General features: G+C 47.0%; 1 protein-coding gene across 3 annotated transcripts in view; it reads left to right on the top strand.

Annotated features, from left to right (window-relative positions):
- Window positions 1-19978, top strand: part of CDKL4 (cyclin dependent kinase like 4) — a 39065-nt gene extending 19087 nt beyond the window's left edge. Inside the window, exons 4-10 of one of the 3 annotated variants that reach the window (XR_009548901.1) lie at window positions 3929-4001; window positions 5502-5592; window positions 10519-10716; window positions 11636-11718; window positions 15260-15316; window positions 15662-15852; window positions 18768-18781. Coding sequence is in view for 2 of the 3 variants with exons in the window: in XM_007520985.3 (XP_007521047.1) it covers window positions 3929-4001; window positions 5502-5592; window positions 10519-10716; window positions 11636-11718; window positions 15260-15316; window positions 15718-15852; window positions 18768-18869 (739 nt within the window). In the remaining variant the exon portion in view is untranslated. Of the gene's footprint in view, window positions 1-3928; window positions 4002-5501; window positions 5593-10518; window positions 10717-11635; window positions 11719-15259; window positions 15317-15661; window positions 15853-18767 lie in introns of all 3 variants that reach the window. The other 2 variants (XM_007520985.3, XM_060186919.1) reach the window with 2 other exon arrangements.
- The last annotated feature ends 4292 nt before the right edge of the window (window positions 19979-24270 follow it).

The following is a 24270-nucleotide window of genomic DNA, read 5'->3' as shown; positions in this document are numbered from 1 at the left end:
ATGGTCTTGCCACAATGCCCCCACTACTGTGGGGGTGGAGTTAAAGATTAGAAGGTTTACCAAAAAGGAGGGGGAGAATCGAACAAGATGCATGTCCTAGAGAGCCTGGTTAACCCTTTCCAGTGCCAAGGAGGCCTCGGTAGTTAACCTGCATTTTGAGGAGGGCTGTTTGTTTCCTTTTAACAGGTCAAACAGTTGTTGGAGGCAGCTAGTAGGCAGATAAAGATACTGCCTAAGCCAATTTAAATCTCCAAGAAAACTTTGTAAAGAAGCAAGAGTGAAGTTAGAAGGAAAAGTAACACTACGTTTTAAGGGATGAATTTTTGTTAGAGAAATCTCTGAACCTAAGAAAGATGTTGGAGAAATTAGCTGTATCTTCTCAGGAGCTACATTAAGGCCACTTTTCTTTAAGGCAGGAATGAGAAAATCACGTAGGGCACAGAGATCTGTATCTAATTCTCCCCATATTAAGACTCATTCCATGTAGTGAAAAACATTAAGGCCCTTATGAATATATGGGAAAAGGGTAGATTTAACAGCCTCTTGACAAATTGTATGTCTATTGGCCATGCCCTGGGGCAGCACCACCCATTAAAATCTATCAGCAGGGCTAGCGTTATTAATAGAAGGAACAGAGAAGGCAAAACATTTACAATCTTGCAGATGCAAGGGAAGAAAAAAAACAATCTTGTATATCAATGGCTATGATTGGAATTCCCATGGAAATTGCAGAAGCAAGAGGCAAACCCCTTTGGGGGGAGCCCCATACCTGCATGGTTTTATTTACTGCACGGAGATCTTGGAGGAGGCGCCATTTTCCTGAGCGCTTTTTAATCACAAAGACAGGAGTATTCCATGGGCTTCTGGAATGATGAATGTGTCCCAAGGACAACTTCTCTCAGACGAGCTCTTTTAAAATTTCTAGCTTATCCCTAGGCAAAGGCCACTGTTCCACCCAGACAGGCTCATTAGAAAGCCAGTCTAAGAAAGGAGTTTGGTTACGAACAGTGGCAGTTAGTATTGGGGGTGCTGATTAGATTTAGTCTTGCAGGAGTGGGTGTTGCGCTCTGCAGAGGCATCTGTGGATATCCTAAAGACATTCCAGAAGATCCCTGCCCGGTAGGTTAGTGCTAATATCAGCTACCAAAGGGTGGAAGTGTCCGGTAGTCCCTTCAGAGTCTTCCCACATGAGCGAATCTCGTGTGAGAAAGGCTTGGGTCAACCCTCCAACTCCGTGTAAACGGGGTCCTGGGAGGAGTTCCCAATTTTGGGGAATCTCTGCTTGCCTTAAAATCGTCTTTTCTGCCCCCGTGTCAATCAAACATTTAAAAGGAGTATTGGCAATCCTTACTGTCATAGTAGGGTGACCTTGTTCTAAAACAGGAGTGGTCCACAAAATCTCAGGCCCTGAATATGTACCATTCAGGGGCGTGCCATCTTTATGAAACTTGGACCAACAATCTCTCTTCCAATGAAAACCTTTCTGACATTTAGGACAAGGTGTTCATGGCCTCTGGCTCCCTGACTGAAGGCGGGGTTGCCCTGACTGGAGGTGGGGTTGCCCTAACTGGAGGTGTGGTTGCCCTGACTGGAGGCATGGTCGCAGCTTATCTGGACATTGTTTACGCCAATGCCCTTGGCGACCGCACTGAAAGCAGGCCCCATTTTGATTATGTGGGGTAACTGCATAAGCCTGTGTCATAATGGGTGCCCATAAGTTCCTGTGTTGCTAAAATCCAATTATCTGGGTGTTGGTGTTTAAGACTGAGGCATGCCTGATGGAATTCTGGAATCATGCCATCCCAGACAATAGAATGCAGGAGGAGAGGATGGACTTCAGGATTATAAATCTTTCTCTCTAAGGTTGACCGCACCTTGGAAATGAAGTCAGCTAAGGATTCATCAGTTTTTTGGTGAAGGGAGTTAATGGGGACTGAGGCCTCTCCTGTGGATGGAGTTAACCTCTCCCATGCTTGTGTTGCGCAGATGTGTACCTGTTCAAAATAACCGGTTGGAAACTTGGCTTCTGCCTGCTGAATTCCAGTTTCAAACTCTCCCGCTCCAAACAATGCATTAAAATTCCATTCTAGCTGTTTGTGACTATTTTTCTGGGATTGTTTTGAGCATTCATCATGAAAGCATGCCTCCCATTGCAGGTAGAGGGGGTCTGGTAGCGCAGCATGAGCTAAATCCCTCCAATCTTGGGGGTTATTAAGGTGCTGGAAAAAGCCTCATAAAATGGACTTGGTCCATGGGGCATGGGTTCCGTCCTCCTTCACTGCCTGTCTAAGTTCTCTCAATTCTTTAAAGGAGTATGTATGCCACATACTCCCACACCTGAGGGTTTTGTCTATTGGGGGCCACACTTACCTGGAAGGTGTGGACTTGGTTTGATGACGTGGGGGAAGGAGTCACGGAAATGGAAGCTGATGGGGTGGTGGCTGTCGGAGCTGCTGGAAGAGAACTCTTGGGGCAAACTGTAGAGGAATTAGGGTGGTTAATCGCTGAGAACATCTCTTTTAACTTTTGTATCTCAGCCTCAAGGTCTCTTAGTGATGAGGTATCAGCGGGGAGAGGAGTCACAGAAGTGGAAGCCACTGTAGTGGCTGTAGGAGAAACCGAATACGTGTCTGCGAAAGCAGAACTCTCAGGGCAGACTGCAGAAGGCTTAGGGTGTTTAAGCGCCGAGAACATATCATTTAACTCTTGTGTCTCAGCCTCAAGGTCTCTTAATTACAAGGTATCAGCAGGGGGAGGAGTCACGGAAGTGGAAGTCACTGTAGTGGCTGCAGGAGAAACTGAACATGTCTGCGGAAGCAGAACTCTCGGGGCAGACTGCAGAAGGCTTAGGGTGTTTAAGCACTGAGAACTTATCCTTTAACTCTTGTATCTCAGCCTCAAGGTCTCTTAACCTTTTGGCAGGATGCCTTATACATATCCTGAGAGTTGCAAACATAGCCAAGAGAACCCATGGTGCAGCTCCAATTAAAGCGTCTCTGAGATCGAGAGCTTGTCCCATGAGAAAAGAATAGAATGTCTGGGACGCCTCCTTGTAAAGCAGAAAAAAATCCCATGGTGGGGGGAAACGCAGGGCTGCAGAGTCAGGCAGCTGCCACTTACCTGTGTCTGGGTGGCTTTTCTGGACCTCAGGCCGGGCCACCCAGCAGAACATGAGTGTGGGACACGTTGGGCACCAGGTGTTGAGCTGCGCCGTGGAGAAGAGAGAGAGGAGATCTGGAGCGAAGAGGGAACACAAATTTTTATTTGCACTGGCACCTCAGAGTTGGGTGAGAGAGAAGCAGCTTGGGCCACGTGGAGGTAGCAAAAATGGCCGCCTCATGCAGCAACCTTCCCTGCATCTAACCACCGAAGTGAAAGGCCGGCAAGAGAGAGAGGTATGGAAGAAGAAGGGCTTTTATGGGAGTAGCTCTCACGAGAATGGGAAGGGGGAGGGGTAACCATAGCACTCCAGGGTAGGATAATAACTCTCATGAGAATGGGAAGGGGGAGGAGTAACCAAAGCACTGCGACTATTGTGGGGAATAGACAGTGCCCTGAGGGCAGGCGCTCCAAGAATGTCCCAGCTCTCATGGAAACTAGCAATAGCCTGAGGGGACAACATGGCAGATGTGACTGCATCTGCACAATATCCCAGCAAGAAAGTGAGCACAGCAATGTAGGGGACCATGGTGGTGGCTGTGTGAGGCTCACACATGGAGGGGTGGCACTGTAACCCTCCCCTCCCACACCTCCCACACCTCAGAAATTCTTTAGTGTCCCCATTGAATGGTAAAGCCAACAAAATGGGTTTGGGGGGAAAAAAACTACAGAAAAACAAGTAAAGACACGGCGATGGGAAGATGCTGGAATACAGTCCACACTGAGCCCCTGCTGGCAGTTTTCATGTTGTCTCCTTTTCTGTCCCCAGAGTGGCTGACAGAGTGACCAGAAGCGTGCTATGGCAGGCACTCCAGGCACTGGACTTCTGCCACAAACACAACGTGAGTGAATTATGTCTCCAGGTGGGCTGTGGGTCCTGGGCAGGACTCTCCCGGAGAGCTCAGGGTGCTGTTTGGAGAGGGGTTAGCAAGGAGAGCCACAGTAAAAACTGTCCAGGGAGGAATGGAGGCAGGCGCTCTGCACATTCCCACGAGATCCAGACTCCTGATCCCTTCCAAGTGGGAAGCTTTTCTTTTTTCCCTCCAGATTACTAGGGGTCCTTTACACCAGGTTAGAATGACTTTCCAAGTTGTCCATAGCATGTGACCAACTCCAGCACTGGATCCATCCCTATCTTTAAGTTTGTAATTCAGTCAGTATATCAGTGACTCGTGGGGTCCTGTTACTGTTCAAATGGTTGTTCAGCTACTCAAATCTGAGAAACTTTATTCAACCTTAACTGTGATTCCTGGGTGTGAGTGGGGGGAGTGGGATGGGGAAAATGGAGGAGACTGTTATTCTTTTATTATCTTTATCAGGTAGAGATAGACAGAAATTGAGAGGAAATGGGGGTATAGAGAGGGAGAGAGACAGATACCTGCAGCACTGCTTCACCACTCAACAAAGCTTTCCCCCTGCAGGTAGGGACCAGGGACTTGAACCTGGGTCCTTGTGCACTCAACCAAGTGTGCCACGACCCGGCCCCAGAGGAAATTGTTCTTATGAACCCTACTGAGTATCATTTCATCTAGGGTTTTGCCTTGTACAGATTCAGTCAGGCCAGTAAAAGTGGAAGCAACATTTGTATAATAGCATCAAAAATAATAAATAAATAAATAAATAAATAAATATCTAAAGCTAGGGGAGTCACACAGCAAGTGAGGCACCAGACTTCCATATGTGAGTTTCTGAGTTCAGTCCCCAGCACTGAATATGCCAAAGTTATGCTATGGTGTGTGCTCAATCATATTCTCTCTCTTTGTCACTCCTTTCCTTTTCTCCCTTCTCCTCTCTTCTCATTCCCCCCACACACCCCCCACTCTGTCTTGTGCTGATAAGTAGATCTTTAAAAAGACAGCTCTCCTAGCCAATAATTGCTGTACTAAATTTCTTCACTAATATAGTGAAAAATTGCCAATTTAGGGAGTTGGGCGGTAGCGCAGCAAATGGTGCAAAGCACAAGGACCAGCATAAGGATCCCGGTTTGAGCCCCCGGCTCCCCACCTGCAGGGGAGTCGCTTCACAGGTGGTGAAGCAGGTCTGTAGGTATCTACCTTTCTCTCCCTCTCTCTGTCTTCCCCTCCTCTCTCCATTTATCTCCATCTTATCCAACAATGATGACAGCAATAACAACAACAATGATAAACAGCAAAGGCAACAAAAGTGAAGATAAATAAATACATATTAAAAAAATTTTTAATTGCCAATTTAAGCTCTGTAGTAAAACCTCACTGGCATCTGTGTCATAGACTGGGTTTACCTGCCACTGCCACTAACAGTTGCTGTTTGTCATGCTGTGTCCTCTGGGTGACTCAGAGAGCTTCGCACTTCTTACCTTGCAGTGTGTCCACAGAGATGTAAAACCAGAAAATATCCTCATCACCAAGCAAGGTGTCATCAAGATCTGTGACTTTGGGTTTGCACGGATCCTAAGTAAGTGACATCTTTTATTTTATTTTTTTAAATAGAAACAGCAATTGATACATAGAAAGGGGAAGAGATAGACACCTGTAGCACTGCTTCACTACCCATGAAGCCTCCCCTGCAGCAGGTAGGGACTAGTGGCTTGAACCTGGGTCCTTGTGCGTGATAACATGTGCTATCTGCGCAGTACACTGACACCTGACCCCTAGTCGCAGCCTTCTTTTTAAATAACTCACCCATGTCAGCTGCCTGTGGAATGGGAGTGTTTCTGTCCTTACTTTAGCTATAGAATCTGTGTTAAGTGTGGCATTGCTGTCGTGATTGTTATGTTACTTTGATGTCACGTGTGCATGTCACACTGTTGGCACAGACTGTGTCCCCTCCATTAGTTTGCACATCAGCTCCACCCACTCAGGTAGAACCTACGGGGGTGGTGGTGAGGTCACCTTGACATGCTGTGCCCAGGGAGAGGGAGGGAGTCTCAGGGGCACACACCCAAGGGCATTTCACTTCACAGTGAGTTTTCAACTGTGACACTAAAACTGCCAGCAACAAGTTGGGCAGGAGAAAGCAAGAAAATAGGGTAAATCAGACAGCATCAAAATGGAAAGCTTTCGCACATCTGAGCAGGCTCCCACTTCCATCCCATCACCAGATGTGCTGGGGTGCAGTTCTGCTTCTCCATGCCCTATGGAAAACTCTCTTTCACGTGTAACCAACAACATAAATATTTTTTTTATTTTCCCTTTTGTTGTCCTTGTTGCTTTTTTATTGTTGTTGTAGTTATTATTGTTGTTGTTACTGATATTCATTGCTAGATAGGACAGAGAGAAATGGAGAGAGGAGGGGAAGACAGAGAGAGGGAGAGAAAGATAGATACCTGCAGACCTGCTTCATGGCTTGTGAAGTGACACCCCGCCCCCCACCCTGGTGGAGTATTGGGGGCTCGAACTGATATGCTTACACTGGTCCTCTTCGCTTCGTGCCATGTGTGCTTAACCCACTGTGCTACCACCCAACTTCCAACATAAGTATTTTTAAATGGAAAAACTTTTTATGCAAAGGGCATATGTAGAGAGCAAAAGCCTTCCTGTGTTTGAGCCCTGGAACCACATGGGAGCACCATGGATGACACCGGGGAGCTCCATGGATGGTGGAGGAGTGCTGTGGTAGCTCTCACTCTAAAAAAATGAAAAATTAAATCAGGGAGGATGCTAAGTGGTATCATATATGCAAAAGGGGTTCATTTCTCTGTAAGTAAATATATAAATAAATAAGTAAATTGTTGCGGGGTGGGGTGGAAATAATGTTTTTTTTTTTTTGCCAACTGCTGGAGCTCACTACCACTATAAATCTACTGCTCATAGAGGCAATTTTTTCCAGTTTTTTTTTTCTATTTTCTTTTATAGGACAGAGAGAAATTGAGAAGGGAGTAGGAGGCAGAGAGGGAGAGAGCCAGAGACCCACCTGTAGACTTGCTTCCCTGCTGTTAAAGCTTCCACCCTGCAGGTGGGGAATGGGTGCTTGAACCCAGGTCCTTGCACATGGTAACATGTGTGCTCAACCAGGTGTACCACCAACCAACCACCAAAAATTTTTTCAATTTTTTATTGGGGGATTAATATTTTACAGTCAGCAGTAAATACGATAGTCTATACATGCATAACATTTCCAGTTTTTCCACACAACAATACAATCCCCACTAGGTCCTCTGCCATCACGTTCCAGAACCTGAACCCTCCCCCTTACCCACCCCAGAGTCTTTTACTTTGGTGCAATACACCAACTCCAGTCCAAGTTCTGCTTAGTGTTTTTTTTTCTGATCTTGTTTTCCAACTTCTGCCTATGAGTGAGATCATCCCATATTCATCCTTCTGTTTCTGACTTATTTGGCTTAACATGATTTCTTCAAGCTCCATCCAATATGGGCTGAAAATGGTGAAGTCACCATTTTTAATACCCAAATAGTATTCCATTGTGTATATATACCACAAGTTGCTCAGCCACTCATATGTTGTTGGACACTTGGATTGCTTCCAGGTTTTGGCTATTACAAATTGTCCTGCTATAAACATAGGTATACAGAAATCTTTTTGTATGGTTGTGTTTGGTCCCTTATGGTATATCCCCAGGAGAGGAATTGCAGGGTCATATGGTAGGTCCATTTCTAGGCTTCTGAGAGTTATCCAGACTGTTCTTCACAGGGGTTGGACTAATTTACATTCCCACCAGCAGTGCAGGAGGGCTTCTTTATCCCTACAATCTCTACAACATTTGTTGCTGCCATCTTTTCTGATATTTGACTTTCTCACAGGAGTGAAGTGGTATCACATTGTTGTCTTTATTTTCATACAATTCCATATAATTCCCACCACCTGAACTCTGTATCTAATCCCCTCCTTTGAAAGCTTTCCTATTCTTTGTCCCTCTGGGAGTATGGACCCAGGATCATTATGGGCTGCAGAAGGTGGGAGGTCTAGTTTCTGTAATTGCTTCCCTGCTGAACATGGACATTGACAGGTTAATCCATACTCCCAACCCGTCTCTCTCTTTCCCTAGGGGGTTAGGTTTCTGGGAAGGTGCAACTCCAGGACACCTTGGTGGGGCCATCTGCCCAGAGAAGTCAGATTGGCATCATGATAGTGTCTGGAAACTGGTGGCTGAAAGAGTTAAGGTCATGAAACTAAAGACAAGAATATTGCAGATGAAGACTTGGGGTCTCTGTTTTGGGAAAAGCTAGTAGGTCTATTTTAAATATATTCCAAGGAGCCTTACTAGTTTTTGTCTGAGCTTGACATCTAACATGCAGGTGACCTAAGTTATTGTACAGGGAGATGTTGTCATAGTTGGAGGAAAGTACTAGAAAGCTGGGTCAGGGAAGAGAGTAGCTCCCAAATATGGGAAAAGTATATAAGTATTATTAACTGTAAACCTCATAGATTTGATCTGAGACCCTAGTCAGCACAGGAACCTATGTAACCTCTGCATCCCTGTAGGTCTGATCTGGCATTCTGTGGGTTGACCTCATTCTTATATGCCTCTACCTTTGTGGGGCTTTTATCTGGGCTTTCTCCTGGTTCATTTCTCCAATGTTTCTTCTTGGTGTAACCATTGTATATAGTGTGTTATGAGGTCCTTCTCTCAGTATTTTTTAAAAAATTTTATTTATTTATTGCCTTTTGTTGCCCTTGTTGTGTACTTTTTAATCCACTAATCACTCTTGCCTGGATTGACTTGTGTCTAAGTAATGTACTTAAAGAGTTCATAGTTGTGTAAACTAACAATTGTTTCAATATTATCTCAATCCCTGAGTTGGAACACAGTGGCTGTTAAAGCCTCTTTTGTTCTTTTTCTCCCCTGTAGGCTATGGTAGCCTGAGGGCTTTTTACCTATAAGTATGCTTTTTAGCTTAATCACTCACTCCTGATGAAGAGATAAAGCAGGGTGGGGGAGAGATAGTATAGTGGTGATGTAAAGACACACCCACACCCAAGGATCCAAAACTTTGGGCTTAATTCAGCTGCTCTGCCAGTAGCCAGAGCTAAATTGGGCAGCACTACTTACCCCTGTTGAGTTTTCAAACAAGTCCCGTTTATAGTCTGTGAGTTCTGCAGCAATTATTCAGTGTGCCTCCCAATTCATTGGAAGAACTATGTGGAAAGGCTTCCACTATACAGCCCCACCTCTAGTCCACCAAGCTATAGATCTTCTCATGAGTTTCCCAGCCAGTTCTCCCCCAGCCCCTGCCCCAAGTCAGTGTAGGGCCTCCAACCTCTGAGCTGAGGGGAAGTTGCAAATGAAGACTCACAGTTGTATTTGGTGAGTCTTAGGGGAGTCCTCTTCTCCCTTCAGCAGTCTTTTTATTGGTAAAACTGACTGAAGGTGGCGCCTCAACCTGCAAACTGCCAGACTATTACCAGCCTCTCGGTAGTAGATACAGGATTTAGCCTCAGGAATCTCTCCTTAGGCTTCTCTCTGTCCACAAGCCACACATGTTTGCACTCACTGATGATTTGGTGGGTTCCCAAAGTAGTTCTAGTCCTGTCTTGTTGTGGTCCTAGGTGGTCTTCTTTGATATTCCTAGTTGACCAGGGAGAGAAGAAGAGATGAAAGGAGAGGAGAGGAGAGGAGAGGAGAGGAGAGGAGAGGAGAGGAGAGGAGAGGAGAGGAGAGGAGAGGAGAGGAGAGGAGGGAAATGCAGCTGCTACTACTCTGTAGCCCCACCTCTGGAAGTCTCCAATAATTTTTTTTATTATTTGTTTTCCCTTTTGTTGTTGCCCTTGTTTTTTTTTATTGTTGTTGTAGTTATTATTGTTGTTGTTGTAGATGTCACTGTTGTTGAATAGGACAGAGAGAAATGGAGAGAGGAGGGGAAGACAGAGAGGGGGAGAGAGAGAGAGAGAGACACCTGAAGACCTGCTTCACCGCTTGTGAAGCGAACCCCCTGCAGGTAGAGAGCCAGGGCTTGAACCTTGATCCTTATGCTGGTCCTTGTGCTTCGCACCACATGCATTTAACTGCTACACTACCACTGACTCCCATAATGTATTTTGTTAAGACATGCCTGTCATGTTGAATTAGGAGCTCACCCTAACATTTCACCTGACCTTGACTGTCTGTGAGTCTCCTACTTGCCAGCAAGGTCACTCTCACAGGAACTGAGCTGGGGACTTCATGGTGTCTTTTGGTGTGTGTATGTCGTGGAGGGGGGCTCAGATCAACCACCTGCCTGACAGGTGGAATAAAGCATGGCCAGCACTTCTGGGGGAGCTATAGCTGAGTGCTGGGGTGACAGTCCCCTACTCCCACCAGCCCTGGTGGGGGTTGTGGCCACTGAGAACGACCATAGCCATCCATGCATATTGCCTGCCCTGGGAATCACACCCCTTCACCACCACCCCCCACCCAGCCCAACACCCTCTCATGATTTTGCAGTCCCAGGAGACACCTACACAGACTACGTGGCCACCCGGTGGTACCGTGCGCCTGAACTGCTGGTGGGTGACACACAGTACGGCCCCGCAGTGGACGTGTGGGCCTCGGGCTGTGTGTGTGCTGAGCTCCTGGCTGGCCAGCCGCTCTGGCCTGGGAAGTCGGACGTGGACCAGCTCTACCTGATCATCAGGACTCTGGGTGAGGGCACCACCCTGGGCAGAGGCAGGGGAGGAGGCTGGGCAATGGCACAGAAGAGGGAAGCTCAAGTTACCATGTGCAAGGATCCAGGTTTGAGCCCCTGTTGAGGGATGCTTCATGAGCAAGGAAGCAGGCTGTAGGTGTCTGTCTCTCTCTCCCTCTCTCCCCCCCGCTTTCTTGATTTCTTTCTGATGCTATCAAATAAAATAGAAAAAAAATGGCCTCCAAGATCAGTGTATTTGTAGTTCCAGCACTGAACCCCAGGGATAAGCCTGTTGGGAAAGAGTGAAAGAAAGAGGGAGCCAGGTGGTGGCACAGCAGGTTAAGCATACATGGCAGAAAGCGCAGATTGGCATCAGGATTCCAATTTGAGCTCCCAGCTCCCCACCTGCATGGGGTTCACTTCACAGGCAGTGAAGCAGGTCTGCAGGTGTCTGTCTTTCTCTTCCCCTCACTCTCTTCCCCTCTTCTCTCGATTTCTCTCTTGTCCTATCCAACAACAAAGACAGCAATAACAACAACAAAATAATAATAACGATGATAAACAATAAGGGCAAGAGAAGGGAAGAAATAAAATAGAAAGAGAAAGAAAGAAAGAGAGAAAGAAAAAAAGAAAGAAAGAGTAAGAAAGGAAAGAAAAGAAAGAGAGGAAGGGAAAAGAAAAAGGAGCAGGAGAAATCAATCAGAATCCTGCTCAGTTCTCGAAGATGGTGGTGCTGTGGCCTCTGGGTCTTGGGCATGTGATGTGTCACTCTAGCACTAAGCTAGCTCCCTCACCCTAAGAGATTTTTCTCCTCCTCCTCCTCCTCCACCTCCTTCTCTCTTTTTTTCTCTCTCTCCTGAACCTCCAAAGCTAACCCTTACACATGCTCTCTCTCTCATGAAGCCTGTCCCTAGTCATGTGACTTGTGTTTTCCAGGAAAGCTCATCCCAAGGCACCAGTCCATCTTTAAAAGTAACCAGTTCTTCCGCGGTGTCAGCCTCCCAGAGCCAGAGGACATGGTAAGCAGAAGGGCTGAGTCACCTGTCTGGATGCTTTCTCAAAGGGGGTCTGGGGGTGCAGGGGGTATGAGTGTGTTTCGCACTCCTGTCTTCCTTCTGACCCACTGGCTCAGAAGAGGAAAATTACAAAAAAAACAAAACAAAACTGTGAGAACAGTACAAAGCAGGCTCAAAGAATGCTTGCAAAGTCCACTTGTGCTCTCTGTGCAAAGATGAATCTAATGTTAAGTGTGAAGCAAAGTGTTTTTAGCCCCGTACATTAATGCCATCATCCATCCTGCTAGTCAAAACTCTTTACACTTTCCTCATAGTCTTTCTTTTTACCAGGGAACCTGTGGTGGTGAAGGGGATTGAACCTAGGACCACTGGTACCTCAGGCACGAAAGTCTGTTTGCATAACCATCATGCTATTTCCCCTGCCCATCTCCCCCACCTTTTGTTGCCTTGATTTTATCGTTGTTGCGGTTATTATTGTTATTGCTGTCATTGTTATTGGATAGGACACAGAGAAAAGGAGAGCAGAGGGGAAGACAGAGAGGGGGAGCGGAAGACACCTGCAGACCTGTTTCACTGTCTTTAAAGCGACTCCCCTGCAGGTAGGGAGCCGGGGGCTCGAACCAGGATCCTTATGCCGGTCCTTGTGCTTCACACCATGTGCACTTAACCCGCTGCACCACCACCCAGCTCCCCATCTTTTTTTTTCTAAGTCAAGAACTTATACACACACAATTTTACCACTCTGGGTCATCTTTTCATTGAGAGAGAAAGAGAGACAGCACAGCACCAGAGTTCCCCCTGGTACCTTGGTACTCCCATGTGGTGCCAGGGCTCACAACCAAAGGGCAGTCTCTCTAGCCCTCTATTTTTCACCCCCAGTTTATGAAACCAAGCTCAAATCAGCACAGGCCGTTTCTGCACAACATCCATTTTCCATGCAGGAGCTTGTTCAGCATTTAGCATCAACTCTGTCCCCATCCCCACGCCCTCCCTGCCTGTTGTCTCAGGGATCTTTCCCTTCCCCTCGGATGTTCACTGCCAATACAGACAAGCTGGCCTTTGACACTCCGTGGTCTAGGACCTGAGGGACAGCTGTGTCCACACTGTATTGGGGCCAGAATGGTGTGGGGCTGGGGACGCACTGCACAACCAGCTCATGACTGAGAACATGTGGGGACAAGGGGTTCAGATGTGACTCCCCCGCCCCTGTTTCAAGCCCGTTTCTAGACACCCCGTGGCTTTCAGTTCCTTATTCCATAGCATAACCTTCATGCTATGAAATCAAACCTCTGCTGCGTGTTTGGTTATCTTATATCTGTTTATTAAAACCTGTCCTTTGGGAAGTCGGGCTGTAGCGCAGCAGGTTAAGTGTACATGGCATGAAACTCGAGGACCAGTGTAAGGATCCTGTTTCAAGCCCCCGGCTCCCCACCTGCAGGGGTGTCTCTTCCCAAGTGGTGAAACAGGTCTGCAGGTGTCTGTCTTTCTCTCCCCCTCTGTCTTCCCCTTCTTTCTCCATTTCTCTCTGTCCTCTCCAGCAACAACAACATCAATAACAACAATGATAGTAACCACAACAATGATAAAAACAAGGCCAACAAAAAAGGAAAATAAATAAAATAAAATAAAAACAGCACCTGTCCTATGGCTTCCCAGGAGGTGGCGCAGTGGGTCAGGCACTGAACTTGCAAGCCTGAGGTCCTGAGTTCGATGCTTAGCAGCATAGACAGAGCTGCAGTGGATGCATTAGTACCCATTCTCTCTCCCTCCCTCCAATCCTCTACTAGTTAAATATTTTAAAAACTTTAAAAAATCAAAACATAAAAGGTTTAATTCTAGTCACAAGGCTAGGAGTTGAATCACAACAGACATTTTTTTAATTTTTTAAAAAATATTTATTTATTTATTCCCTTTTGTTGCCCTTGGGTTTTTTTTTTGTTATTGTTGTAGTTGTTATTGATGTCATCGTTGTTGGACAGGACAGAGAGAAATAGAAGAGGGGAAAACAGAGAGGGGGAGAGAAAGACAGACACCTGCAGACCTGCTTCACCGCTTGTGAAGCGACTCCCCTGCAGGTGGGGTGCCGGGGGCTCGAACAGGGATCCTTAGGCCGATCCTTGAGCTTTGTGCCACGAGCGCTTAACCCACTGCGCTACTCCGGACTCCCACAACAGAAATTTTATAGAATGTGTTTGCCATAAAGAGCAAAATGGAGCCAGAGAGAGACCAGTGGTAGTGCACACCATACAAAAGGTCCCAGGCTCAATCCTCAGCCAAACCTGAGCAGGGCTGTGATCAGAAACAAAACCTTGGGCATTTAGGCTGCTTCTACTCCTTGGTCACTATGAGGATGTGTGGTAACCAAGGGGTGCGTATGTCCTTGTGAAATAATGTATTCACGTCTGGTGGGTATATACTGAGGAATAGGATTGCTGAGTGATAAGGCATTTCCATTTTTATTATTTTTTGCTATTCTCTTGACTTATTTATTGGATAGATATGGTCAAAAATCGACAGGGGAGGGGAGATAGAGAGGAAGAGAGAAAGAGAGACACCTGCAGCCCAGCTTTACCACTTGCAAAGATTTCCCCCTGCAGGTTTGGGCTGGGGACTCAAACCTGGGTCCTTTGTGCATTGTAATATGTGTGCCACCACCTGGCCCCTGGCATTTCTATTTTTTGTTTTTATTTATTCATTAACTAGAGATAGCCAGAAATTGGGAGGGAGGAGGAGATAGAAAGGGAGAGAGACAGAGAAATACCTGCAGCCCTGCTTCACCAAGTTGTGAAGCTTTCCCCCTGCAGGTGGGAACCAGGGGCTTAAACCCAGGTCCTTGCACATTGTAACATGTGCATTCAATCAGATACACCACCACCTGGCCCCCATTTTTATCTTTTTTATTATTATTTTTTTGCCTCCGGGGTTATTGCTGGGTCTCAGTGCCTACACCATGAATCCACTGCTCCTGGAGGCCATTTTCCCCCCTTGTTGCTCTTGTTGTTATAGCCTTCTTGTGGTCATTATTGTTATTGTTGATGTCGTTCGTGTTGGATAGGACAGAGAGAAATGGAGAGAGGAGGGGAATACAGAGAGGGGGAGAGAAAGACAGACACCTGCAGACCTGCTTCATCGCCTGTGAAGCGACCCCCCTGCAGGTAGGGTGCCAGGAGCTCAAACGGGATCCTTACAAGGGTCCTTGCGCTTTGCGCCACGTGCACTTAACCTGCTGTGCTACCGCCCACCCCCACCCCCATTTTTATCTTTTAAGGACTCTTCACACTGTTTTCCACAGGGGCTGCACTAGTTGACATTCCCAGCAACAGAGCACCAGAATCCTTTTTATCCTCCTCCTCATTCAAACCTTTATACTACTCTGCAAAACGATGCAAATGCAAGATTTAGAAAAAATCTTTTAAAGGAATTGACTGAGTAGGTGGCTTTTGGTTTTTGGGATTTTTTTTTTAAGTGCTCTTATCACTAATATGTTTGCAATGCACACAGCTTTGTGTCAGTGGACCATGAGACTCTTTATTTTGTCTTTCAGGAAACGCTCGAAGAGAAGTTCCCAGGTGCTCATTCCCTGACACTGAACTTCATGAAGGTACTCAAGAGTCAGTTATGCCCATGTGTGTGTGCCTGTGGACTGTGCTGGGGTGGGCTACTTCCAGGCAGTGTATCCACTGAGTGAAATCACTCAGTGCCTTCTCCAGACCAAGACCCAAGGTGAGAGATGACTGAGGAAATGCTGGCCTGAGTCCTGAACCCTCTAAGATGGGGGTATACCACACGCATCCTGGAGGTGGCTTGTGATGCCCCTCCCAGAGACGGTAAAGGTCTCTCACTTCTCAGGAGAGACTGACAGACATGGAGCCTGTAGCCGGCAGCTCCCAACTCCTTGGGCCATGCAGATTCAGAGATTTTTTTCTCCACTTCTTGCCCCCATCAGGGCCAGCACCCTGCCCCTGCCTGCCTCACCATCCTCTCGGCTTTTCTCTGCCCAAGGAGTGCCTGAAAATGGACCCGGATGAGAGGCCCACCTGTGCCCAGCTCTTGGAGAGCCCCTACTTTGACACCTGTCGTGAAGACCAAGGGAAAAGGAAAGCCCGTAGTGAAGGAAGGAGCAGAAGGCGCCCACAGGTACCTCCCGCTGAAAAGAAACAGCTCCTTTCTTACTCCCTTCTGCCCCTCCAGGGAGACGAGGTGGACGCCCAGATACCATCTTTGCTTTCACCGTCATACTTGTCTGTCTTCCTCAGTGTTGGTGAAGGCTCTGAGAATAACCATGATACTACAAGGAGCATTAGTTTTATTGCAAAATTAGTGCAAAATCTTATGCCAAGAGGCACAGCTCCTCCTGCTATGTTGAGTGGGGATTCTACCTGCCAGATCTAGCGCCCCCAAATACTGCAGTGAACCTGATTGCACCAGGGCTGAGTTTAATGGGTTTTGCAGAGAAACCCCACAATACCCCAGTATTAAGTAGGGGCTGCAACACCCCCCATCTCTCCACAATGATTGGCTCTTTTTTCTTTACTATCTTTATTTATTGGATAGAGACAGCCAGAAATCAAGAGGATGGAGGGAGATAGGGAGAGACAGACTCCTGCAGCACTACTTTACCATTTGCAAAGCTTTCCTCCTGCAGGTGGAGACCAAGGGCTGGAACCAGTGTCCTTGGGCATTTTAACATGTGCGCTCAACCAGGTGCACCACCACCCAGCCCCTACCCTGGCCAGCTCTTAAACCTGCTTGTCTTAAACCTAGGTCTGTTCCCCAAATTCAAGGTACAATAGGGTGAAATGCCCAGGGAGTAAATGCTATCCTAAAATGTGCCCAAGACTGCAGGGCAGACGGTGACAGTGGGGACAAAAGTCACCTCTGTGGTGACAAAGGATGTCTATGTGCTTCTCTTTCTTTGGAAAATGGGTCTGTGTGTCCTGGGGTTTTCTTTTCACCTTGCACCCCCAGATAATTAAATGGGCAGCCACTGCCTATCTACAAACCTAGATGGCAATTTTAAACTTAGCAGAGAGGGGGTCCAGGTTAAGCACCCAGCTGAGCACACACATTGCCATGAGCAAGGACCCGAGGCTGAGTCCCCACCCTTCCCCACTTGCAGGGGGGAAGTTCAATGAGCGGTGAGTGAAGCAGGTCTGCAGGTGTCTATCTTTTTCTCACCTTCTCTACCCACCCCCCTCAGTTTCTCTCAGTCTAATCAAATACAAAGGGGGGGGGGTGGTGGCCGCTGGGAATGATGGACTCCTAGTACCTGCACCAAGCCCCAGCAATAATCCTGAAGGCAAAACAAATTTAGCAGAGAGAGGCACTCCCCTTGTTTTGTGTTTGATGAATCGACCACCTCCAACCTACTCTTTTGCTATAAAAGGGGAAAGCCGCCTTCTTCCTCTTCGACCTGTTGATAGCTGAGAGAGAAACTTGTGAGGAGAGAAAATGGACCAGAATAAGATGGAATGATAAGATCCTTCCTGTGTACCCCAAACTATCTGGGTCTCCAACTTTCTATTACATTTTTCCCCTATGACTGTTACAGTCTTAGTCAAATCAATACAGTTAATTTGAATTTTTTTTTTTTTTAATGAGAGCACTGTTCAGCTCTGACTAATGGTGGTACAGGGGATTGAACCTGGGACTGTGGAGCCTCAGGCATGAGAGACTCTTTGCATAACCATTATGCTATTTATCTCCACCCAATAGTTGACTTGGATAACCCAAAAATTCAAGTCATTTTTTTCCCCAAAGACTGCTTTGAAGGATTTGAAAAGCAGCATGAATGGTGTTTAAAAATAAAGTTCCTGGGAGCCAGGTGGTGGAACAACTGGTTAAGTGCAGTCTTATAACACTCAGGGACCCAGGTTTGAGCCCCGGTCCCCACCTGCAAGGGGGAAGCTTTGCAAGTGGTAAAGCAGGTCTGCAGGTGTCTTTCTGTCTCTCTCCCCCTCTACCTTTGCCACTCAATTTCTAGCTGTCTTTATCCAGTAAATAAATAGATAATAAAATAATTCAAAACAAACAACAACAACAAAAACATGCAGTTCCTTTCAATAATACTTTACTGGGGGAGTCGGGCAGTAGCACAGTGGGTTAAGCGCACATGGCACGAAGCGCAAGGACCGGCATAAGGATCCCGGTTCGAGCCCCCGGCTCCCCACCTGCAGGAGAGTCGCCTCACAAGCGGTGAAGCAGGTCTACAGGTGTCTTTCTCTGTCCCTCTCTGTCTTCCCCTCCTTTCTCCATTTCTCTCTGTCCTATCCAACAACGACGATATCAATAATAACTACAACACTACAACAACAAGGGCAACAAAAGGAAATAAATAAATATTTAAAAAATATACTTTACTAGGTGTGCCCACTTTGGGCTAGGAGAGTGGTCAGAAGCCCTGTTCCATCCTGCCTTTGGGATCCCTGACTTTCTGCCACACTTATTCTAGGGGGCTGGGGCTGCTATGTCACCCTTTTCTTTCATCCCCTGTAGCCTGGCTGGTGAGAGGTCCCAAGACCCTAGGAAGGACCAAGGGACAAACACACAAGGGCACACAGCTGGGAAATCTGCCGCCAGACCACACGGTCCTGTTCTCACTCCTGAGAGCCCTGGGCTTCCCAGCTTTGGGCGGCAAAGAGCCCCCAGAGCCACCAGGTCCAGTCTCTAGAGAGCCTGCCAGACAGCCATGGGAGAGGTGGGGGATGGCCTCTCCGTTCTAGCTCCCCAACCTGAGTGCACATCTCTCCCCTTGCCCTCTTCCCATCTCAGGATATAAGCTGAGAGCCCCAGAGAGTTCTTGCTCCATCAGCATCACTCCACTCTGTGACCCCAGCTTCAAGGTCTCTGTGGGAACACCACCAGCACACAGCTCCCTGGGACCAGCTTCTCCCATGTTTGCAAAGCTCGGCCTGTTTTGACGGAAAATCTGTTTCTTGGCCTCCTCATGCCAACTTACCCTCTCAGTTTACCAACCTTGAAACCAGGCTCCGGGGCCGGGGGAGAGGGAAGTGGCTCAAGACTGACTTGTTTCTGTCCTGTTCCGCTGCCAGAATCAACTGCTGCCGCTCATCCCGGGGAGCCAGCTGTCCCCAACCCCCGATGGAAGGAAGCAGACCCTGCAGCTGACGGTCCACCACCTCCCCAACATTTAGGAGAGGGTCATCCAGCGGAGAGTGGTGTTCTGCCCCGAGAGAGAGTGAGCAGCGGGGAGTCCTCGGTGTTGCAGAGGCAAATGAGCCCTATGAAGAGTCCCCAGCCTACTAGCATGGTCTGCTCTGATCATTACGGACCCCTCCCCCTCTGCTTCCCACCCAGCAGCTTAGTCCTCCAGAATGGGCTGCGTAGATGCTGTCCAGTTTGGAACCACAGGGAGAAAGGGTCAGCCTAAGTGGGTAAGGTGCTGTGGGCTCCGCTAGGATTCCTGGGAATCGCTGAGCATGGCTCAGGGCAGCCCACACAAGCCCCTCACTGTGGCCCACACTCGAGGTGACTCCCCATGTCCACATTTTGATGCTCTGAGATTGAAACGGCTCCACTGAGTGAGGCTGGTATTTGACCCTGCGTCTGTGTGTCTGTGGAGGGAAAGGGACCGTCAACTGTCCCCTCGATTCCAGCCCAGACCAGGCTTTTTCTGTCTCCTGAGAGCTGGGTGGGCTTGTATTGAAGCTCACTAGAGAAAGCCCCTCACAGACACGTGGCAAAGGGGAAGGAGGATGAGAAATCACCTCTGTCTCCAGGGCTGGCTTTCTGCACCTTGGGCTTTGTTTTTAAGATTGATTTTATTTCTGATGAGGTAGAGTGTTGAGAAAAAAGAGAAATGGAGGGGGAGAGGGAGAGACCAGAGCACTTCTCTGGTTCACAGGGCAGCAAGGATCCAGCTGAGAACATAGAGCAGCAAAGTCCAGCACTCCACCAGCTGAACTATCTCCCCAGCCCATTGCCTCAGGCTTCCTTATCCTTTCTTACTCCTGGCTAAATCATCTAATTTACAGAAGCCCATCCTCTTAGGCATGTTCTGTAAATAGTCTGTCTATGCCGGAGGCCTCCGTGAGCTCGTTCATGGAAGAAAGGCCATGTATGCCCAGACTCATGAGCTGAAAATCTCTCTTGGTCCATTTTACCCGTGTCTCATACCAATAAAGAGACAGAGAGGGGTGGAGGGGGAGGAAAGACAGACCACCTTGGTGGGTAAGCCCATTTCCCTTGGAGCCCTTTCCTGAGTGGACTTGATGACACCCATATAAACCCATGTGATTATAAATACTGGCGCATCGGAGCAGTCATTTGAGATCCTGGGCATTTCTGAATGGTGTGGAGTGTTTGGAAGTACTTGTGCTTGGCTAACAAGGAATTCATGTGAAATAGTAGCAAGGGGCTGCCTTGTCTGGTGGAAACCACAAAATAGAGGTGTCTCTTTCATTAAAAATTAAAGTGACAGTAGTCTAGGGGTGGTACATTGAACAGATGGAGTGTAGAACTTTTGTGTGTGAGGTCCCGAGTTTGATCCCCAGCATCAGATGTGATAGTGATACTCTGGTACTTTTTCTTTCATGAGAGAGAGAGAGAGAGAGAAAGGGAGGGAGAGAGAGGCTTTTTAAAATTAAGACAACCTCTAATCAGGAGATAATTCACCTTGTAAAACATACCTTATTGTGTATGAGGCCCTGGGTTTGAACCCTAGCACACGAGAACACCATGGAGAGTACTGGGGGAGCTCTGTGGATGGGGGACAGTGTTGCAGGGTCTCTGATCTCTATCGCAATCTCTACTCTCCCATTTCTTTTCCTCTCTCTCAAATGAATGAACAATGGACCAGGAAGGCCACTCCAGGGTGGTGGCACCCCTGCAGGAGAGTGCAGGTTCATATCCCAGTGATAAATCAAGCTAACACTAGTACTGTGGGCATGACAACTTATCCCAGTGATAAATCAAGCTAACACTAGTACTGTGGGCGTGACAACTAGGACCGCTTCTTATGTTCTTTTCTGCCCCTGGTCAGGTGTGCTCACCTGAATGTTGTCACTTTTTGCAAATAAACATTAATTTCAGAAATGTCTTGGCACCAAGACACCAGCATAACCACTGCAGGAGAGTGCAGTAACACCTTATGTCTCTTCACCAAGAATATGCCTCTGTGGATCTGTTTCTCATGTGCTTGTTCATTTTTTAAAAGATTTATTTAACTTATTTCATTTATTTACTTATGAGCAAGAGAGGAGACAAAGGAGAGAGAAGCAGAACATCACTCTGGCACATGTGGTGTTAGGTATTGAACTCAGGACCTCATGTTTGAAAGTCCAACACTTAATCCACTGTGCCACCTTCCAGGCCCCTCTTGTGTGTCTAAGATGCTGACATAGGTGCAAGAACATGGAGAAATGAAAAGCCAGAAGTCACTTGGCTGAAAGTTCTCTTTTGAGCTTTTACAGCATGTTGCCATTTCCGGCGGTCCTTCTGACAAGCCACTTGGGTTTTCTGGCTGTCCTTAGCAGACATTGGCTAGCATTTCATTTTGCTTACCTTGAAGAAGGAGTTCAGACTAGCCTCCTCTTTCCCAGTTTCCCCCGTGAAGTCTGTCACTGAGGTGTCACTGGGGAGGGGAGAGGAGAAAGCACCTAAAACTCAACAGCAGACTCTCATGAAGTCACCTACCTACCACACAGCACCGGAGCCCTCTGCCCAGGTCCTCACACACCTGCCTCTGCAACCCCATCACCCCCATCTAGTTCCCAAGTTAAGTGACAATGTTTGCAAGACCTCCCAGCAGACAGAGCTGCCCTAGGCCCTTTCCGAAGCCACCTGCATGTCCTCTGCTCTCTCCCATCTTTCCAGTTTCTATGTTCCTGGGACCTTGCTGCACCACCTCTGCCCTCATGATGACCGGAAACTGCATCCTCAAGGGGAGGGGTGACACCAGACACTCCCATCCCCACCTGAGAGATCTCCCCTCCCCCCCCCCAGTGGTTCTTTTTCGTCTGTCTCTTTCTTCTCTGGGAATTATGAGGACTTTTTGTTTGTTTGTTTGTTTGTTTGTTCTGCTTTTGGAATTATGAGGACTGAGATTTCATCTGGCAGCCTTCAGGTAAGCATGCCAGACCTGAGGCAGAAAAGAACTTACAAAGTTGCCTTGATTTCTTTCTTTTTAAAATACATTTATTTAAGGAGAGAGAACCCAGAGCACTGCTCAGCTCTGGTTTATGATGGTGCTGGGGATTGAGCCTGTGACTTCAGAGCCTCAGGCATGAAAGTCTTTTTGCATAACCATTATTCGGTCTCCCCAGTCTGCCTTGATCTCTGTTGTTAAAAGAGTGTCACGGTTTTGTGGGATGTTTCTCCTTTTTGAAACACCTTATGAATTATTTTTTATTTTTATTTTGAATAGAAACAGACATTGAAAGGGATAGAGGAGATTGAGAAGGGGAGAGAGAAACCTGCAGCACTGTCTTACTGCTCATGAACCTTTCCTCCTACAGGTGGGGATCAGGTGCTTGAACCCAGGTCCTTGCATGGTAATGTGTACACTCAACTGGGTGCACCACCACCCAGCCCCCAGACTGTTAAATCTGCAGACTTAACATCTTCTTGGCTCTCCGGAGTCACAGGATGGCAGGAAATCTGGCCACAGAAAGGACATTCCAACTCACTCTCTATTTGGCCCACCTGCATGGCTCTGGCCTGCATGTGTCTCAGGACTGGGGATGTTTGAAAGCCCTTGTTCCCACTGGGCCACAGCACAAAGCCACCTGAGAGAGTTGTTCTTGGAAGATTATTTTAGCTAGAATGAATCATTGAAAAGTTGTGTTGAAGAGGCTTTTGAGGAGCAGGGAGATAACTCACCAGTTAGGGTACATGCTTTACTGCTTGTGGCCCAGGTTTAAGTCCCAACACCATGTGGAAGATGCCAAAGCACTGGAGGAAGCTCCCATATTGTGGTGTCTCCCCTTGGTCTGTCTGTCTCTATCTCTGAATGAAAAATAAGTCAGTGCAGAAGTGATGAAACTATTCATCTATGACAAGCACGGGGTCCTCAGGGAAAGAAAAAAAAAGGTTTCTGAATCCTTCAGATTAAGAGGAAGTAAAGGATGAAAACCAAGCTATCAGGCAGGGAGTGGAGAGCAGAGGAGAGGAAGGTCTTTCCAACCTAGGTTAGTTCAGTCACAGCTCTCCTAGCTGCTTTCAGAAGTTCTGAAATACAAGACATAAACAAGTTGACCCTATTTTAGAGAGTTTTCCCACTGGAAGTGTCAGAGACATTTGGTCACCCTTCGGCTGACGTGACCATTAGGAGCGCACGGTGCCTAACAATGGGCTTTCTCAGTCATTTGCCCCAACGATGGCTTCCAGCCCTGGTCTGAGAACAACCTGAGTGACACAAAATTCTTAAGGAAAAAAGCAAACAACATAGTAGAATGATCTTAGAATTTCCCCTATTCTCTCTGGGAGAATAGAGACATCAGTGTAACTTATTAGCTGAATTCCAGATATAAGATTTCTTAATACTTACAGCTAAGACATAAAGATAAAATGCCACTCACAGGGAGTCGGCAGTAGTGCAGTGGGTTAAGCGCACATGGCATGAAGTGCAAGGACCGGCATAAGGATCCCAGTTCTAGTTCCTGGCTCCCCACCTGCAGAGAGGTTGCTTCACAAGCAGTGAAGCAGGTCTGCAGGTGTCTGTCTTTCTCTCCCCCTCTCTGTCTTCCTGTCCTCTCTCCATTTCCCTCTGTCCTATCCAATAGTAGCAACAACAACAATAATAGTAACCACAATAAGGATAAAACAACAAAGGTAACCAGAGGGGGAAAAGCCTCCAGGAGCAGTGGATTCTTGATGCAAGCACCGAGCCCCAGCAATAACCCTGGAGGCAAAATAAATAAATAAATAATGCCACTCATAGCAATGTTGAGAGAGAATTTTCTACTGAAATTGTTAACTTCATTTTTATTTTAGCAGAAGACCACACATCTTTAAGAGTAGAAGCTTATAGAACTTTGGTGGTGGGTATAGTGTAAAACTATACCTGTAATCTTATAATATTGTAAACCATTATTAAGGCACTAATAAAATGTTATTAATTTGTTTGAAAGAGTGGCAGTTTAGAAAATAACAGAAATAGGATCTGGTCTGAGAGTTTGGACAATCATCTTAGGCCTGGTTTGTGATTCTGTCACCTTGTCACAAAGTATGCCTTTTCTGTAACTTCTTTTTTCTCCTTTGTAAAATAATAAGGGAGATAAGCCAAGTAACTTCTTTTTTAAAAAAAAATTTAGTTTATTTATTTTCCCTTTTGCTGCCCTTGTTGTTTTTTATTATTGTAGTTATTATTGTTGTTGTTATTGATGTCATTGCTGTTAGATAGGACAGAGAGAAATGAAGAGAGAAGGAGAAGACAGAGAGGGGAAGAGAAAGATAGACACCTGCAGACCTGCTTCACCACCTGTGAAGTGACTCGCCTGCAGGTGGGGAGCCAGGGCCTTGAACCGGGATTCTTACCCAGTCCTTGAGCTTCATGCCACATGCGCTTAACCTATTGCGCTACCCTACCCCCCTCTA

This window comes from Erinaceus europaeus, chromosome 3 (assembly GCF_950295315.1).
Source record: "Erinaceus europaeus chromosome 3, mEriEur2.1, whole genome shotgun sequence".
Taxonomy (NCBI): domain Eukaryota; kingdom Metazoa; phylum Chordata; class Mammalia; order Eulipotyphla; family Erinaceidae; genus Erinaceus; species Erinaceus europaeus.
Note: the sequence above shows the minus strand (reverse complement) of the source record. Positions and strands in the feature narration are given on the sequence as shown.